This window comes from Bos grunniens, chromosome 1 (assembly GCF_055505025.1).
Source record: "Bos grunniens cultivar Pamir isolate PY7600 chromosome 1, Bosgru_T2T1.0, whole genome shotgun sequence".
Taxonomy (NCBI): domain Eukaryota; kingdom Metazoa; phylum Chordata; class Mammalia; order Artiodactyla; family Bovidae; genus Bos; species Bos grunniens.
In genome coordinates, this window is record NC_141165.1 from 18831284 (window position 1) to 18849239 (window position 17956).

The window sequence follows — 17956 nt, forward strand, 5'->3', positions numbered from 1 at the left end:
ACCAGCTCACAAGACTCCACTACCCACATCTCTTCTGAACCTCACAGAAACCAATAAATGCTTCAAGTTAGGGCTTCCCTTGCCATCCAGAAGCCAGTTTACCAGGATGTCCAGCTCCCTTAGCCTTACTCTGTCTTGCCCATGAGGTAATCACCAAAAGAAAGAAAGATCAAGATAAACATGAAAGTTCTAGACTTTGTCTTCAAAAGATTGGCAGACATAAACTGCCATATGCACAAGGCTCTGATGTAAAAGGTGTGAGCCAGGGTGAGTGTGCAGAGCATCAGCTACAGTCTCAGAGAGTGGATGCTGCTGCTTAGGATGGGAAGGATAGAGAAAAGTCTGACAAAATGCCTTTCAGGCAGAAAGATCCAGTGCCCATGACTGAAGGAGGGGGGTGTCCACTGGGGGAAGAGGGGTGGACCTGCATGGAAGTAGGCTGCAGTGTTAATTTATTAGATGTAAAATTTTCAAAATCTAATTTTTCAAACTCCATTTTGGTGTTTTTTCATTTTCAAAATATACTGAGAATTTGAAAGTAGTTGCAAGTGACCTGGGCCTTCTCTGACTCCTGAAAGCCCTTGAGAGCACTATAAGGACATGGAAGTATAGTCCTTCCAAAGGGAAGCTCTGCTCAGTGTCCTCCGGCTAGCTGAGGACAAAGTGTGAGTGTGTGAGTGTGTGTGTGGCGGGGGGGGGGGGGGAGGGGATGTGCAATAAATCCACGTGGCTGAAGAGGCAGTCAGGGTTCCTGTGGTGAATGACCATAGTGAGGACCTTGGATTTTACTTTCTGTGGGATGAGAAGCTGCTGAAGACTGTTACATGAGGGGATGGTGTACAAGTTTGTTTTGCTGAAATAACAAAGAGCTCCAAAAATCTCTGAGGTACTTATAAAATGTATTTCTTCTTCACATTACGAGAGAACTACAGGTGGCCTGAGCCTCTGCTCCAGGTTGCAAGCCTGCTCTGCTCCTGCTCCAGTGTCATAGGTCCAGGACCCAGGCTGTGTCCTGGTCTGAAATGAGCCTGTCTAGTGCTCAGAGAAAGAGCAGGGGCATGCAAGATCTTTCATTTCTGTGCATGGATTATTCTGTAGTTGTGGCAGGAGAGCTCAGTAGCTGTGGCACGAGATTTATTTGCTGTGTGACATGTGGAATTTGAGTTCCCTAACCAAGGATGGAACCTGCATCCCCGTTGCACTGCAAGGCAGATTCTTAACCACTGAACCACCAGGAAGTCCTAAGGCTAAGGCCATCTTAAAAGAGCCTCTGGAGACTGTCAAAGATGATGAAAGCCATTGGAACACAACCATTCGCTCAAAGTGTAAAGTATCTTTTTTAAAAAAAGAATTTTATTGGAGTGTGGTTGATTTACAATGTTATGTTAGTTTCTTGTGTACAGCAAAGTGAATCATTTATTTTTGTCGTTGTTGTTCAGTTGCTAAGTCATGTCTGATTCTTAGAGACCCCATGGACTGTAGCATGCCAGGCTCCTCTGTCATTCACCATCTCCCGGAATTTGCTCAGATTCATGTCCATAGAGTCAGTGATGGTATCTAACCATATCATCCTCTGCCACCCCCTTCTCCTTTTGCCTTCAATCTTTCCTAGCATCAGGGTCTTTTCCAATGAGTCAACGCTTCACATCAGGTGACCAAGGTATTAGAACTTTGGCTTCAGCATCAGTTCTTCCAATGAATACTCAGGGTTGATTTCCTTTAGTGTTGACTGGTTTGATCTCCTTGAAGTCCAAGGGACTCTCAAGAGTCTACTCCAGCATCACAATTCAAAAGAATCAATTCTTCGGTGCTCAGCCTTCTTTATGGTCCAACTCTCACATCCATACTTGACCACTGGAAAAAGCATAGCTTTGACTAGATGGACTTTTGTCAGCAAAGTGATGTTTCTGCTTTTTAATACACTGTCTAGGTTGTACATATACATATACCTACTCTTTTTTAGATTCTTCTCCCATATGGGTCATTACAGAGCATTGGGCAGAGTTTCCGGTGTTATACAGCAGGTTCTTATTATTATCTGTTTTATATATAGTAGCATGTGTATGTCATTCCCCCAATTCCAATTTACCCCTCCTCCCCTTACCCTCTGGTAACTGTAAGTTTGTTTTCTACATCTGTAACTTTATTTCTGTCTTGTAAATAAGTTCATTTGTACCCTTCTTTAGATTCCAACATGTGAAGTCTCTTATGTCACATGAGCAAGGCATGCTGCTGCCACAAGCAGCCTCTGTGCAGCGAGGGGCTGAGTAACAGTTGGCATTGGAAAGATGCTTTCATCATGGTTGCCAACCCACTTCTTGACCCAGCTTTGAACGCTACACATGTTTATTTCCCAGACTTTATGGTTTGTGTGGAGTCTATGACCATGACCCCAAGAACAGCTAACGATCAAAAAATCTTTCCCTTTTGTTTCCCCTCTGCCCTGTGATCTTCCTGCTGCAGTCCCTTTAGGCCTTACCCTGGGGTTTCTCGCATTCCCTCTGATTTTGGATTGGGCAGAACCCCTATGAGTTTTAGCTGCTGTTCTTAGATTGGCCCCCTGTGCTTTTCAGGGAGTACCTGTTGACTGTTTTGAGGGTCTTCTGTTGTTTTGTCTCTCAGTCACTCACTCCATTGACTCTGCTGCTTCTCACACAGATGCTGACATTACGCAGGTCACGTGGCAATTGTGACTTGTCTCCATATACTTGTACCTTGAGGCTCAAGGAGATACTTTGTCACCTAACTTTGTTGAAAATGTTGGCCCTGGTTTTAAGTTTTGCTATCTAGCTGCTCTGTTTTACATGAGGATTCAAGGAAGATACGGAAACTATGCTCCCAATGTAACCACCATTTCTCCCCAAATACTCAGACCTAGCATTCTAACAAATTCCCTGGGAGATTTGTATGCACATTAAAGCTTGGGAAGAACCACTACAGATTCTGGGATATGATTGGCCCTTAATAGATAGTAGTTATTAATATATACTTCTTAAAATTTGTTCAAGCAGCCCCAGAGACATTCATCATATTGACTGAGTTTATGTTGATTTTCAACATTACTACACTAAAGACTTGTTTAGGGTAACATATTAAAGCAAAACCTGCTATACTTGTATTCAATTTCTATTACTCTACTTATTCAGCTGCTTAAATTATATATACTCTTTTCCAGATGGATATGTTAGGGTAGTCCTTGCTTATACCAAGTAAACATATTATCTAGAAGATCAGTAAAATTTCCATCACTAAAGTCATGCACCACTGTGGGGTAGGCTCTTCTCTGCAGAATCAGGGCAAATTTCAAAGAGTAAAATTTATTCATCTTGAGACAAGACAAAGTCAGAGTTACATTTGCAATTCATTATCAATCTGTGCTTCAGAAATCCTCTGGGCAGTTCTGGTCGATTTGGACAGATGGCAAGTTTATGGAATTCAGGTATAATTTGCTTCATACACCTGATCCCAGTCTTCCTTTTCACTGCCACATTCACCCCCTCAGGGATGTATTTGTTTACTTCTTCACAGTTGGCTGTATTTTGCAGGGGGTGGGGGTGGGGGAAGGAATGCAAGTTGCAGACTTCTAAGTAAAATATATCTCTTGTTTTTTTCAACTCATCTCCTGGCCCCTGACCCTTCCCTGCTGTTGCATTGCCATATTTAAGACCTGGGAGTCAAATAAGAGAAAAGCTTTCAAAAAGGATAGAAGTGATGAGTTTGAGATAATGTAATTATTCCCATGTAGATATGCCTGGTTGTAAACTGGAGAAAATTAAAACATAGACATATAGCTACATATATGTATAGTCATTAGAATACAAAGTATACATAGTAGATGGATTGTAAAACTGGTACAGGATAATCAAAAAATCTTTTGCCCCAAATGTCATCAAAGTTTCTGTGATCATATTGTCTCATATTTCATTTACTGGCTCCCGTGCCAGATAGGTGCACTGGGACCATAGCAGATCCCTTTCCACAAGTTCAGTTCAGTTCAGTTCAGTAGCTCAGTCGTGTCCGACTCTTTGCGACCTCATGAATCACAGCAGGCCAGGCCTCCCTGTCCATCACCAACTCCCGAAGTTCACCCAGACTCATGTCCATCGAGTCAGTGATGCCATCCAGCCATCTCATCCTCTGTCATCCCCTTCTCCTCCTGCCCCCAATCCCTCCCAGCATCAGAGTCTTTTCCAATGAGTCAACTCTTCTCATGAGGTGGCCAAAGTACTGGAGTTTCCGCTTTAGCATCATTCCTTCCAAAGAAATCCCAGGGCTGATCTCTTTCAGAATGGACTGGTTGGATCTCCTTGCAGTCCAAGGGACTCTCAAGAGTCTTCTCCAACATCACAGTTCAAAAGCATCAATTCTTCAGTGCTCAGCCTTCTTCACAGTCCAACTCTCACATCCATACATGACCACAGGAAAAACCATAGCCTTGACTAGACGGACCTTTGTTGGCAAAGTAATGTCTCTGCTTTTGAATATGCTATCCCGAAGTCTCCGTGTGCTGCAGCACAGCCAATATCAGTAGCTCAAAATAAAATAGGTAAATGGAAAGCAGCATGCATTCAGTGTAGCTGAGAGGATTTCCAAAAAAAGGAGTAGTTTTGCATCAAAATTGATTACCGAGTTGTCCTCTAAATCTAATTGTTCCATGGTCTATCTAGCCAGATAGTTCCTCATCTTTTTATAACCCCAATACATTCGTCAAGTATGACTCAGGTAGAATTATGTCTTCATGAAACCCAGATTTGACTTTGTGAATAGATGTTTATAATTTTAATGAAGTCCATTTATCAGTCCCTAACTTTATTGTTCATGCTTTTTGCATTTTACTTAAAAAAATCTTTACTTACACCAAGATCAGGCAGATGTTTACCTGTTTTCTCTTTTATGACTCTATTTTCATTTAGACCCACCTTTAATTGGTTTTTGTGCTTGAATATGATGTGAGAGAGGCATTCGTATGTAATATTTTCCATATGGATGTTCAACTGTCCTAGCATAATTTATTAAAAAGATCATCTTTCTCTCTACCACAGTGCAGTTTATCTTTGCATTAGTCAACTAGTTGACTATGTGCAGATCTGGTTTGATCTGTATTTTGTTCCACTGCTGTATTTTTTTCTTCCTCGCCAGTATCATACTTTCATAAGAAATGTAACTTCATAATAATCTTGCTGTTTGGTAATACAGAACCTCCAAACTTATTCATCTTCAGTTGCCTTGGCTACCCTTTTCCTTTTGTAATTCCATGTAAACTTTAGAGTCAGCTACAAAAAAGTCTGCTAGGATTTGGATTTATATTGCATTAGATCTATAGATGTTCTGGGGAAAATTGATATCTTCAGAATATTGAATGTCCCAATCCAAGAGTGTGAATTTATCCCTCCTTTTTTTTTTTTTTTTAAAAAAATTTCTCTCAGCAGAGTACTAAGGCTATAGTGAAGCGTCTTGCACATGTTGTGTTTAATTTATTCCTACATATTTGACATTTTGTGATGTTAATGTAAAGGACATTTAAAATTTTGTTTTAAAATTTATCTCAGGCTTATAGAAATGACCTTTGTATCCAACAACCTTGCTAAATTCAATTGTTAATTCTGGTAGTTTGTAGTGTCTTTTGACCTTTTTGATATCCATAATCATGTTGAAATGCTTAATGACAGTTTGTCTTCTTTTTAATCTTCACATCTCACTTGTTTTATGTTCTTTTGTCCTTTCTTGCTTTTTTGGTTTTAATTTAATTTTTATTGTTTGATTTTTTTCCCTCTAGTAACTGGTTAGTTTTACACTTGTCAGTTATACATTGTTTTACCATTCTTCTGGTGGTAACTCTGCTGCTAATACTGCTGCTAAGTCACTTCAGTCGTGTCTGACTCTGTGCGACCCCATAGACAGCAGCCCACCAGGCTCCCCCGTCCCTGGGATTCTCCAGGCAAGAACACTGGAGTGGGTTGCCATTTCCTTCTCCAGTGCATGAAAGTGAAAAGTGAAAGTGAAGTTGCTCATTCGTGTCCGACTCTTAGTGACCCCATGGACTGCAGCCCACCAGGCTCCTCCAGGCAGGCAAAAGTACTGAAGTGGGGTGCCATTGCCTTCTCCGCCTCTTATTTCTAGTGTTCTATAATGGGAATAGTCTCAGATTTGAAAAGAAAAGTACTTAACTCAAGAGTCAGTTTAACTTAAACCAAATCATTTAACTTCTCTGAGCCAGTTTCATCATGTCAAAAAGGGGGAAAATATGTTATTGGCTCTATTTCACTGGGAAATTATGAGGCTCTGTTGAGATCTGTATGAAAGCGCTTTGTAATATGTAAAGTACCAATCATTTAAAAATTTTTAGTGTTATTATTTACTGGAACAGAAACATTTTCAATGTATGCATCCAGGATTTTCTTACAAATGCACATTTTGTTGAACACCCACAAAATGGTTAAAAAGACAGTATTCATGTATGTATGTATATATTGATAATATACTTTGCCTTTTATGTTTGAAGTTACATAAAACACAGGTACACAAGGTCAGTGGCAAATTTATTTCTGATCTTTCAAACAACTAATAAGAAAAGGGAGACCTGGCTAGTTATATAATTAAAAATACCCAGAAGGTAAAATTAACCCATTATTCAGGAGAAAAATTCTTTCCTAACACTAAGTTCAGGCAGAAATTTCCCCTTAGTTTTCTTAATGATGTAGATTATTTAAAATATTTTTCTACTGGTTTAGAGATGAGTGATTTGCATAGTTATTACAAATTACTGTTGGACTGATCTAGAACCTTAATATTCTGTTTCATATTCCTGAAGGGAGAATTTATGCATATTAATATGAGCTGCAGGCAACCACTCTCCCACCCTATTTGCAAATGGATTCTATTTAGAAAACTAATAAAGATATCAGCTTCCTTTTCAAAATTCTTGGGCACACATTAGAGGGAAGGCTAGGCTAATAAATTTAAATTTCATTTTGCATATATAACACTAACTGAACTGCCTTAGGAAGACAGTTTTTATCTGCATTTTATTTTTCCTTCAAAGAGGTTAATTCAAAGATTCCTTACTACCTTTATCAAATATTTATTGAGTCCCTACTCTGTATAGGCATATTCCTGTTGGATTGTTTGCTCTCCTCTGACAAAAGGTGTTCATTCAAACTTGCATTTTGTGCTTTCTTCTTTCAGTTTTTCCTTTTTTTTTTTTTAATAAACATGTATTTAAGTAGAAAACAAAGTGTATGTTAGTGCCTCACATCCAGTGCCCTAGCACATCTGAGGTTTTGTACTTTGTATGATGATCAAATTTAAAAGAGGACATTTATTCCTCATTCAGATTCTTTGACTATGTCTTCAGGTCCCTGGCATGCATTTTGTATGAGATGTGCTGCATGAATCATGCATTCACTGGCTCCAATTTCTTATCCATTGTTTTAAAAATTGTTGAAGGAGACACTCCTTCTCTCCCTGAGAGATACCCAAGACAGCTGAATGACATTATGGAAAGGTATGGAAAGAAATGTATTGCTGCATAAACAATTTTAAATTGTGCTTACATTTTAGTTCACTTGAAAAATAATCTTCTTTTTAAACATTACAGCATGTTGAACAAGAGTCCTTCATTGAGACCATCTGCAATAGAAATTCTAAAACTTCCTTACATAGATGAACAACTACAGGTATTTAAAATGAAAGGGATACTGGAAAGTACATATTAGCATTTATATATCTTCTAGGACTTGAAGATGTGCTGCATTAAAGAATCAGTCAGAAAGAAGAAACAAGAAATATTTTAAAAGCTGGGGGAAATTGTTAGTAGTCAGTCTCTTTGCCAAAGTAGGTGTATGGACTCCAGTTCCCTGGTGCCCCAGATATGAGAAGTTAGAATTGTAATTTTCTCCCTAACAGCAATATCCGTCCTTAAGAACTCTTGACTCACAAATCTTTTCTCGATACTTTGTAAGTGTATTCCTGCCAGTATAGCAATGTTCTACTAATGATGCAAAATCTGAAGGTTTCATTAGGCCTTTATTATTCTACTCCTTTATTTTGTATCCTAATAATACTTTTTATTGCTTAGCTGAGTTTATTTTGTTTTCCTGTAGATTAGACATTCTGATGCAGAGAATCTGCCTTCAATGGTAAGAAAACAGAAAATGATATCCTTTCAGGAGGTTTTGTTTTTGTTTGTTTGTTTTAGATTTTATAGGCTTTTATAATCCAAATCCCTCAGGGAGATTTCCTTTAATTTTATGAATAATTTTAAGTGGACCCATAAAGCAGTCATTCACCTTCACAAATGGGCACACCTTTTCATCAGTATCCAGTTCTCAGTCCACAGGAAGCAGGGATGCTGACTTGATGTGCAGTTGTTAGTGGAGCACCCGGGATTGTGCTGACATTCCAGGGCTGGGGGGAGGTTGGTTAAATGACAGGCATAGATATGGCTTCTGTCCTTTGAAGCTTGACTGCTAGTAAGAGGATCCAATAACCGAGTAAAAGTAAGCAAGTAAATAAAATAATTGTAAACTATCAGAAGCACTACGAAGAAAGAAAACAGGATGCTGTGAAATACAGTAAAGGAAGGGCTTTGTTGGTCAGAGAAGGAGTAGGTTGACGTTGCAACATCAGTGAGACAATGAGAAGCAGCCAGCCCTACAGAAGCCTGAGTGAGAATGTTGGGATCACATGGAGTGGGTGCTACAAAGCTCTGACTTTGGTGATATTCCCTGGAGGAGGAACCCCTAAAGATGTGAGATGAGGCATGACAGGAAGAGGAGGTGGTAGGAGCTCCCTGCTGCTTGTAGCTCTCCCTGAATATAGCTGTCCTCTTGTCTGAGGGCAGACTTCTGAGAAGAGGCTGGTTATTGTGATCAAAACCACAATGAAGGGTATGTGAGCTGACAAACAAACAATTCACAAGGTATCCAATGGATTCCCTGGGAATAGGGTGAGACAAGTGAGGCATTTGCCCTGGTGCAAAATTAAAGAGGATGCCCAAAACTCGGTAATCAAGATAAACTGTGTTGTAATGCAATGTTAAAAAAATCCAAAGTGATGCTAATAAAAAATCCATAGTATCAAAGTACTGAAAGTTCAAGGACAGGATCCAACAAGGCTAGGATTAAGGTGAAGCTAAAATGAAGCAGGACACTGCAGAGCTTTCCCAGAGATGAAAGTCCCTCCATGGCCACTGTCACTGTATAAAAAGGCCTTTTTAGTCTCCTAGCTCTCGCCTGAGTTCCAAAATGAAGACTCAAACTGTTACTAATTAGAGAAATGAGGGAATGCAGAAACAAAAGAAAAGCAGTCAAGCAAGAAAAGTAAGATAGTCTAAATAATAGTTCCATGAGTCCTAGGTCTCCCCCCAAGGGATATATATAATGATCTGTTGCATACCTTTGAGTTGTTCTGCAGAATCTAAGACCCCCTACCCAGGTGGTGACTATATGATGACCACCAGTACGTAGACCTCAGACTGGTTGATGATTAAGATTTCCAAAACACCACCCTACCTGTCACCTCACCATCTACCAGTCCTAAGGAAGTCTCTGAGCTGCAACCCTTGCCCCAAACGTTGCCTTTAAAAAACCTTCCCTAATGTCATGTACACACTGCTATATTCAAAACGGATAACCAACAAGGACCTATTGTTTAGCACATGGAACTCTCCTCAAAGTTCTGTGCCAGAGTGGATGGAGGGAGGGTTTGGGGAGAATGGATACATGTACGTGTACGGCTGAGTCCCTTCACTGTTCACCTGACTCTACCACAACATTGTGAGTCGGCTGTACGCCAACACACACATTTAAAGTTTGGGGAAAAAAACAACCCTTCCCTGAAAGCTATCAGGGATTTTGGGTCTTTTGAATATTAGGTGCCCATTCTCCTTTCTTGGCACCCTGCAATAAACACTGTACTTTGCTGCACCACAATCTGGTGTCAGTAAATTGGTTCCCTCGAGGGGGAACCAGGGCTCCGCCCCAAGGCTGCACTGTTGTGTTTTGCCTACTCCTCCCTTGTCTCTGCATCCCCTCCCTTCCCTGATCTACAGCTATTTGAACCTGCCCTTGGGAATCAGGGAAGGTCATGGAGGCTGAGTCTGTTCCCTGTAAACGAGAGAAACAGGTAACACAGATAGACTTTCTTGCCCAGGAGCCCCATAAGTTTCTGCTTGGTTTCACTGGGAGTGAAGACATTGTCCGCTAACAGCCCTGAGGTGGGAGAAAGCTGTGTGTTCTTGGAGCTGAGAAAAGGCCTATCTGTGTCTTTGTGACTGGAAGTGAGAGAGCAGGAAGAGCAATATGAGGTTAGAGAGGTGGGCAGGGGCCTGACCCCACAGGAGCTGCTGTGTAATGTTTTAAACCCTTTACAGAAGGAAAAATGTTACTGGTGGGTTTGATTTCAAGCCCCAGACACGGTCAATAGTATCACACATCAGAAAAGGCCCCTGGTCATTTTATGCCTCTTCATCCCTGAAGAGGATTCTTTAAGGCATGATATGGCTGTTCTTTTTTCAGGACCTGATGTGTCGATATTCAGAAATGGCCCTGGAAGACAAGAATTTGAATAGTCAGGAGGAGGCAACTTATATAATTAATGCTGTGTAAGTAATTGCTTTATTTAAAAAAAGCCCATTGAGTATAAATGTTAAATGCATTTATCTTAAAAAATCTATTAGTGATAAGCTGACTGCATGGAGTATCCTAGAATTCACTTAAGTCTTGCCAAGAAATTAAGGAGCTTCAGTAACTTGATGTTTCAAATCCCTTTGCCCGAGGTGGTAGCAAATTGAAACCATAAAAGGTTAAACCTCTACAAACCTCTACAAACCATAAAAGTTTAAACCTCTACAAAGCTACAAAGCTTACAGATCTGCAGGGTAGCTCTGCAGTTGCACTGTAAGTATATAAAGAAATTTATCTTTCAAGCATTTAGTGACATTTATGCTTATGAACATTCAGATTAAGCATAAATGGCTATCACATATTGTTAATTTAACAGGAACTGGCAGAGTATCTAGAGTCTTGGAATGATTGAAAATAAGCCAGAATTTACTTTCTTGAGATGTACATAAGAACTAGAGAATGTGTGTTTCATATTTCTCTCTCCTGCCTGATTCAGAGTTCCTATGCCATAACTTACAAGAGCCTAGAATACTATTTTATGTCAGAATAGCCATGTGCAGCTGTGCAGGCTGTTACTGCACAACTCCAGAGGGCACCACTGATGAGACCAAATCTATAATTTTGCTCACGGAACTGTATTTAATTTTGTGAGGACCCAATGAGAGTGACAGTCCCTCCCAGAGCTGTGCAAGGCTGTGAAGTAAGAACTTTAGCCATTAACAGCTTGATCTTCAAGGCCAAATTACACAAATATGCTTCTCTATCTCCCAGTCCGGTGGTTTGTCAACTGTGCTGTGTTTGTCTTCCATATCCACATTCAAACTGAGGGAACTGGGCCACCAAAGGTATTCAGTCATTTTTTAATGCATGGTTTCCAGTTAAAATACCCTGTACCTTAAGAGATATATCTTTAGGCATGCTCCTGTAACCTAGTTTTCTTGGGTTACTACCTAATTTTTCAAGAGTGCTTGGAACTTCTCATTTTATTTTGTTAACAGGATACGTGACAATAGTAGATACCTTATCTTTAAAATAATGGACTTACTTGAGCTATCAATTTGCACTGTAATTGTGAAACAGTTTGCCTGTCCTTACAATTTTCGTGTGCTCGGATTCAATTCTTTGGGTGGTCTTTCACATTATGAGATATTGATTTCAAATTGTCACTGTTATTTTCAAGATATATGACTCTGTTTTGAGGGTTCTTTTTGGTCTTACAAAGACTAAGGGCATATGTATTCCTGAAAACTGCATGGCCCCTGGAGGTTCTGGTCCAAACTATATTCCAGAAGAATGAGAACTGCCTAGCAATCATTAAAATTTCCTCATAGTGTTTCTTCAGGAGGGAGTTGAGTGCAAAAGGCATTCCATTATTGGGCTATAATCAAGCCAAATGCCATTAAGAATGTGGCCGCAGACCTTTCAGTACATTTAACATATGCATATTACTTTAACTGAAGAAAGAGGCTCTTGAATAATATTGGCTAACATTTTCAGAGTTAATGACCGTATGCTTTGCTCTGTTATAAGCTCTTTGCCTGAATTAGCTCATTTAACCTCAAAGTGACCGTATAAAATAGGTACTATAATTAGTATTATTTAAATGATCATAGAGAGCTTAAGTAACTTGTCTAAAGGCATATAGCATGTAGCCTAATGCAGGAAACCCTGGTTCAATTCTTGGGTTGGGAAGATCTGCTGGAGAAGGGATAGGCTACCCACTCTAGTGTTCTTGGGCTTACCTGGTGGCTCAGATGGTAAAGAATCTGCCTGCAATGCGGGAGACCTGGGTTCTATCCCTGGGTTGGGAAGATCCTCTGGAGAAGGGAAAGGCTACCCACTCCAGTATTCTAGCCTGGAGAATTCCATGAACTATATATTCCATGGGGTTGCAAAGAATCAGACACGACTGAGTGACTTTCACTTTCACTTTGAGAGCTAGGATATGAACCCAGTGAATGTTCTTAACCACACAATTAATCACTATGCCATGAAAATACCTACTGGGGAGGGGGGGCTTTCAAGATGGCAGAGGAGTGAGATGTGGAGATCATCTTCCTCCCCATAAATAAATAAAAAATACGTCTGTATGTGGAACAGCTCCTACAGAGCATCTACTGAACACTGGCAGAAGACCTCTAAGCTAATCTCCATGTAACAGGGTAGGGCAAAAGAAATCAGAAAAAAAAAAAAAAAAGAGCCAGAGGGATCAGGACAGGGGATCAGGACAGCACCTGTGCTTCAGGGAGGGATCTATAAAGGAGGAAAAGTTTCCACACACTTGGAAACCCCCTCATGGAGGGAAATGGGGGCAGCTTCAGAGCCTCAGAGGGGGGAGCATAGCAACAGGTGAGCAGAAGGCAAAGCAGAGAGAATTCAGTACAGGGATCAGTGCTGACCAGCACTTCCCAGCCTGAGATGCTTGTTTGCATGCCTGCCATGGTGAGTCGGGGCTGGGTGCTGAGGCTCAGTCTTTGGAGTCAGGCCCTAGGAAGAGGACAGGTTTAACTGCCATGAAGATAGACTGCTGCTGCTGCTAAGTCTCTTCAGTCATGTCCAACTCTGTGCGACCCCATAGACGGCAGCCAACCAGGCTCCCCCGTCCCTGGGATTCTCCAGGCAAGAACACTGGAGTGTGTTGCCATTTCCTTCTCCAATGCATAAAAGTGAAAAGTGAAAGTCAAGTCACTCAATCGTGTCCAACTCTTAGCAACCCCATGGACTGCAGCCTACCAGGCTCCTCCGCCCACAGTTGAGGGAGTCCAGGGGAAAGCCTGGGCCAGCCAGAGAGACAAGGGACTTTCTAACTCTGAACGCTTGCAGATGGCAGGACACCACCTTTATAAGTGCCAGAGGCAGGATGGGCCACTGCTGCAATCTGTGACCCCAGGAGTGGGTGTGAAGGCTGCTGCAACTGCCATCAAGCTGTGAGCAGGCAGGTTACTGCCCATACCTTACTGGGAGCCTGTGTAGTCTGGCACTACCGAGGGACCCACAAGCTGGGGCCAACATCCCTGGGAAAGCATATTACTTGCCTCAGGCAAATCCCTGCAGGCCTCTGCTACCACAGACACTCCTCACATATCCCAGCTGTGTCTGCTGTACCTCTCCTGCTCCCCAGCCCGACTGAACAATGAGCCCTACGCAGCTGCTGCATTTGCTTCCCTGGTGGCTCAGCTGGTAAAGAATCTGCCTGCAATGCAAGAAACATGGATTTGACCCCTGGGTTGGGAAAATCCGCTGGAGAAGGGAACGGGCTACCCACTCCAGTCTTCTGGCCTTGAGAATTGCATGGACTGTACAGTCTATGGGGTCACAAAGAGTCGGACATGACTGAGCGACTTTCACTGTCTGGGCTGGGAACAAACAATGGAATGTGGCCTACAAACAGAGGTGGGGCCAAAACCAATGCTGAACATGAGGAGCTGTGTGACCAAAGAAGAGGAAGGGAATTCACCTCTGTAGCTGCAGGTGTAGCAGGTTAAATCCCCGCAATTAGCTTGAGGCTGTGGACTTTGGGGGCAATTGTGGACTTTGGAAGCAAGTACAAGCTGGAGTAAGACCAGATCCGAGTCTGAGCTGACTCCACAGTGCCAGCAGGTCCAGAGCCCTTCCTAGAAATATTAGAGGACTTTCTGAGTATGTAGATTGGCTGGAGCTCACTATGTGGCAAGGACAAGTAAGGCCATAGGAAAATATTCTTCTTACTACCACTCTCTCTGTCTTTTTTATTTTTTCATTTCATTCCGTTGTTGTTCTTTTTTTCTATAAGTGCTTTAATTTTTTGTTTTTACTTTTTCCTTTTTTAATGCTTTTTTTAAAAAAAATTATTTTATTGTATTTTTCCCTTTTTCTACAGTAGTTTTTCATTATATTGTATTTTCCCCTGTGTTTTTGGTTTTGTATTTTTGCTACTCTAGTTTTTTAGTGTTTGTTTTCATTTGTATGTTTGTTTATTGGTTTGATTGCCTCTTCTTTGTTGGTTCCTCTTTTTATCCTTTCTTCTTTTTTCTTTGTGTGAGTTTCATTGTGTGTTCCTGTATGTTTAGTGTTGCTTTTACCATTTGTCATGGGGTTTTGTCCATCCATTCTTTTGGTTTGTTTGTATGTTTGCTTGATATTTATTCTATTTCTTTCTTTCTTTTTATCTTCTGTGCTATGTGGCTTGTGGAGTCTTTGTGCTCCAGCCAGGGTTTGACCCTGAATTTCCAAGGTGGAAGACTGAGTCTGGAACATTGGACAACAGCAAACTCCTGACCCCATGGAATATTAATCAATAAGAGCTCTCCCAAAGCTGTCCATCTCAATGCTAAGACCTGACTCCACACGAAGACCAGCAAGCTCCAATGCCAGATGATCACACCATACAACTAGCAAAACAAGAGCACAACACTACCCGTTCACAGACAGGCTGCCCAAAGGCATACTGAGCTCACAGACTCCCCAAAACATGCCACTGGACATGGAATTGCCCTTCAGAGAGACAGGATCCAGCTCCACCTACCAGAACACAGGCACCAGTCCCCCTGCCAACAGGAGACCTTCACAAGGCACTGGTCTGCCCCCACCCAGTGGAGGCGGAAGTAAGAGGAACAACAGCCTTGCAGCCTGAGGGAAGAAGACTTCAAACACAGTGAACTAAACAAAATTAAAAGAGAAATATGCGGCAGCTGAGGGAGGATGCTAAAAATGAAAAAGGCCAAACAAATGAAGAGGAAATAGGCCATCTGCCCAGAAAAGGACTCAGAACAACGGCAGTAAAGGTGATCCCAAATCCCAGAACTAAAATGGAGGCACGGACTGAGAAGACATGGGGACCTATAAGAAACAAAGGAGAAATAAAGCTCAGGGCTCCCTTGCTTAATCAGGCTGGGGAATAGGAGAGGTACAGCAGACACAGCTGGGATGTGTGGGGAGTGCCTGTAGTGGCAGAGGCCTGCAGGGATTTGCTACAGCTTGAGGCAGGTCATGCGTTCTTCCAGGGGAACTGGCCCCAATTCGTGGGTTCCTTGGCAATGCCAGACTGTACAGGCTCCCAGGAAAGTGTGGGCAGTGGCCTGACAATCAACGATGAGCACCATAATGACTGAAATAAAAAATTCTAGAGGGAACCAATAGCAGAATAACTGAGGCAGAAGAGTGGATAAGTGAACTGAAAGAATGGTGGAAATAACTGAAGCAGAGTAGAATAAAGAAAAAAGAATGAAAAAAAAATGAGGACAGTCTCAGAGACCTCTGGGAAAACATTAAGTGTGCCAACATTCGAATTAAGGGGTCCCAGAAGAGGAAGATTAAAAAAAGGGTATGAGAAAATATTTGAGCAGATCATAGTTGAAAATTTCCCTAACATGGGAAAGGAAATAGCCACCCAAGTACAAGAAGCTCAGAGAGTCCCATATAGGATAAGCCCAAAGAGAAACATGCCAAGACACATATTAATCAAAATAACAAAAATTAAACACAAAGAAATATTTAAAAACAGCAAGAGAAAAGCAACAAATGACATACAAGGGAATCCCCTTAAGGGTAACAGCTGATCTTTAAGCAGAAACTCTACAGGCCAGAAGGGAGTGGCAGGATATACTTAAAGTGATGAAAGGAAAAAACCTTCAGCCAATATTTCTCTACATAACAAGAATCTCATTTAGATTTGATGGAGAAATCAAAAGCTTTACAAATAAGCAAAAGTCAAGAGAATTCAGCACCACCAAACCAGCTTTACAACAAATGCTAAAGGAAATTCTCTTGATGGGAAACACAAGAGAAAGAAAAGGCCTACCAAGAAAAAAAAAAAAAAACCCTCAAAACAATACAGTAAATGGTAATAGTATCATATATATCAATAATTAATTCATTTACATTGTAAATGGATTAAATGCTCCAACCAAATGACGCAGACTGGCTGAATGTATACAAAAACAAGACCCCTATATATGCTGTCTACAAGAGACAATTTCAAACCTAGGGGCACATACATCACTGAAAGTGAGGGGCTGGAAAAAGATATTCCATGCAAATGGAAATCAAAAGAAAGAGACAAAGAAGAGACAAAGAAGGACACTACATAATAATAAAGGGACCAAGAGATCAATCCAAAAAGAAATTATAACAATTATAAATATATATGCACCCAACATAGGAGCACATCAATACATAAGGCAAATGGTAGCAATTATAAAAGAAGGAATAATCAGTAACACAATAATAGTGGGGGACTTTAACACTCCACTAACACCAATGGACAGATTATCAAAACAGAAAATTAATAAGGAAACACAAGCCTTAAATAACACATTGGACCAGTAGACCTAACTGATATAGGACATTCCATCCAAAAGCAGTAGAATATGTTTTTTATCTGGAACATTCTCTGGGGTAAATTATTTCTTGCGTCACAAATCAAGCCTTGGTAAATTTAAGAAAACTAATACTATATCAGGCATTTTTTCTAACCACAATGCTATAAGATTACATATCAATTACAGGGGGGAAAATGTAAAAAACACAAACACACGGAGGCTAAACAGTGCACTTCTAAATAACCAAGAGGTCACTGAAGAAATCAAAGAGGAAATTTTAAAGATACCTAGAAACAAACGACAATAAGAACAGAGCAACTCAAAACTTATGGGATGCAGTAAAAGCGGTGCTAAGAGGGAGGTTTGTAGCAATACAAGCCTACATCAGAAAACAAGAAAAACATCAAATAAACAACCTGGCCTTACACCTAAAGCAACAAGAAAAAGAACAAAAAAACCCCCAAATTTAGTAGAGGGAAAGAAATCATAAAGATCAGAGCAGACATATTAAGGGCAGGGAAAGATAGAGGGAAGGAGAAGGGGGCATCTTGGACTCAATGGACATGAGTTTGAGCAAACTCTGGGAGACAGTGAAGGACAGGGAATCCTGGCATGCTGCAGTCCCTGGGGTCACAAAGAGTCAGACATGACTGAGTGAACAACAACAACAAGAGCAGAAATAAATGAAAAAGGAATGAAGAAAATAATAGCAAAGATCAATAAAACTAAAAGCTGGTTCATTCCAAAGATAAACAAAATTGACAAACCATTAGCCAGAATCACCAGTAAAAGGGGGAGAAGATTCAAATCAATAAAATAAGAAATGAAAAAGAGTTTACAATGGAAAACACAGAAACACAAAGGATCCTAAGAGCCTACTATGAGCAACTATATGCCAATAAAATGGACATCCTGGAAGAAATGGACAAATTCTGAGAGAAGTATAACCTTCCAAGACTGAACCAAGAAGAAATAGAAAATATGAACAGACCAATCATAAGCACTGAAATCGAAACTCTGATTAAAAATCTT

At 40.8% G+C, this 17956-nt stretch overlaps 1 protein-coding gene across 50 annotated transcripts in view; it reads left to right on the forward strand.

Annotated features, from left to right (window-relative positions):
* NEK11 (NIMA related kinase 11) overlaps window positions 1-17956 on the forward strand; it is a 272407-nt gene that overhangs the window by 95449 nt on the left and 159002 nt on the right. For 19 of the 50 annotated variants that reach the window (XM_086345852.1, XM_086347840.1, XM_086346250.1 and 16 more), the window contains 4 exons: window positions 7355-7504; window positions 7598-7676; window positions 8103-8138; window positions 10518-10603. The exons of 5 other annotated variants lie outside the window; for them this stretch is intronic. In XM_086345852.1, the coding sequence (XP_086201978.1) occupies window positions 7355-7504; window positions 7598-7676; window positions 8103-8138; window positions 10518-10603 (351 nt within the window). The remainder of the gene's footprint in view (window positions 1-7354; window positions 7505-7597; window positions 7677-8102; window positions 8139-10517; window positions 10604-17956) is intronic. 26 more of the 50 variants (XM_086345908.1, XM_086346699.1, XM_086347004.1 and 23 more) reach the window with 4 other exon arrangements.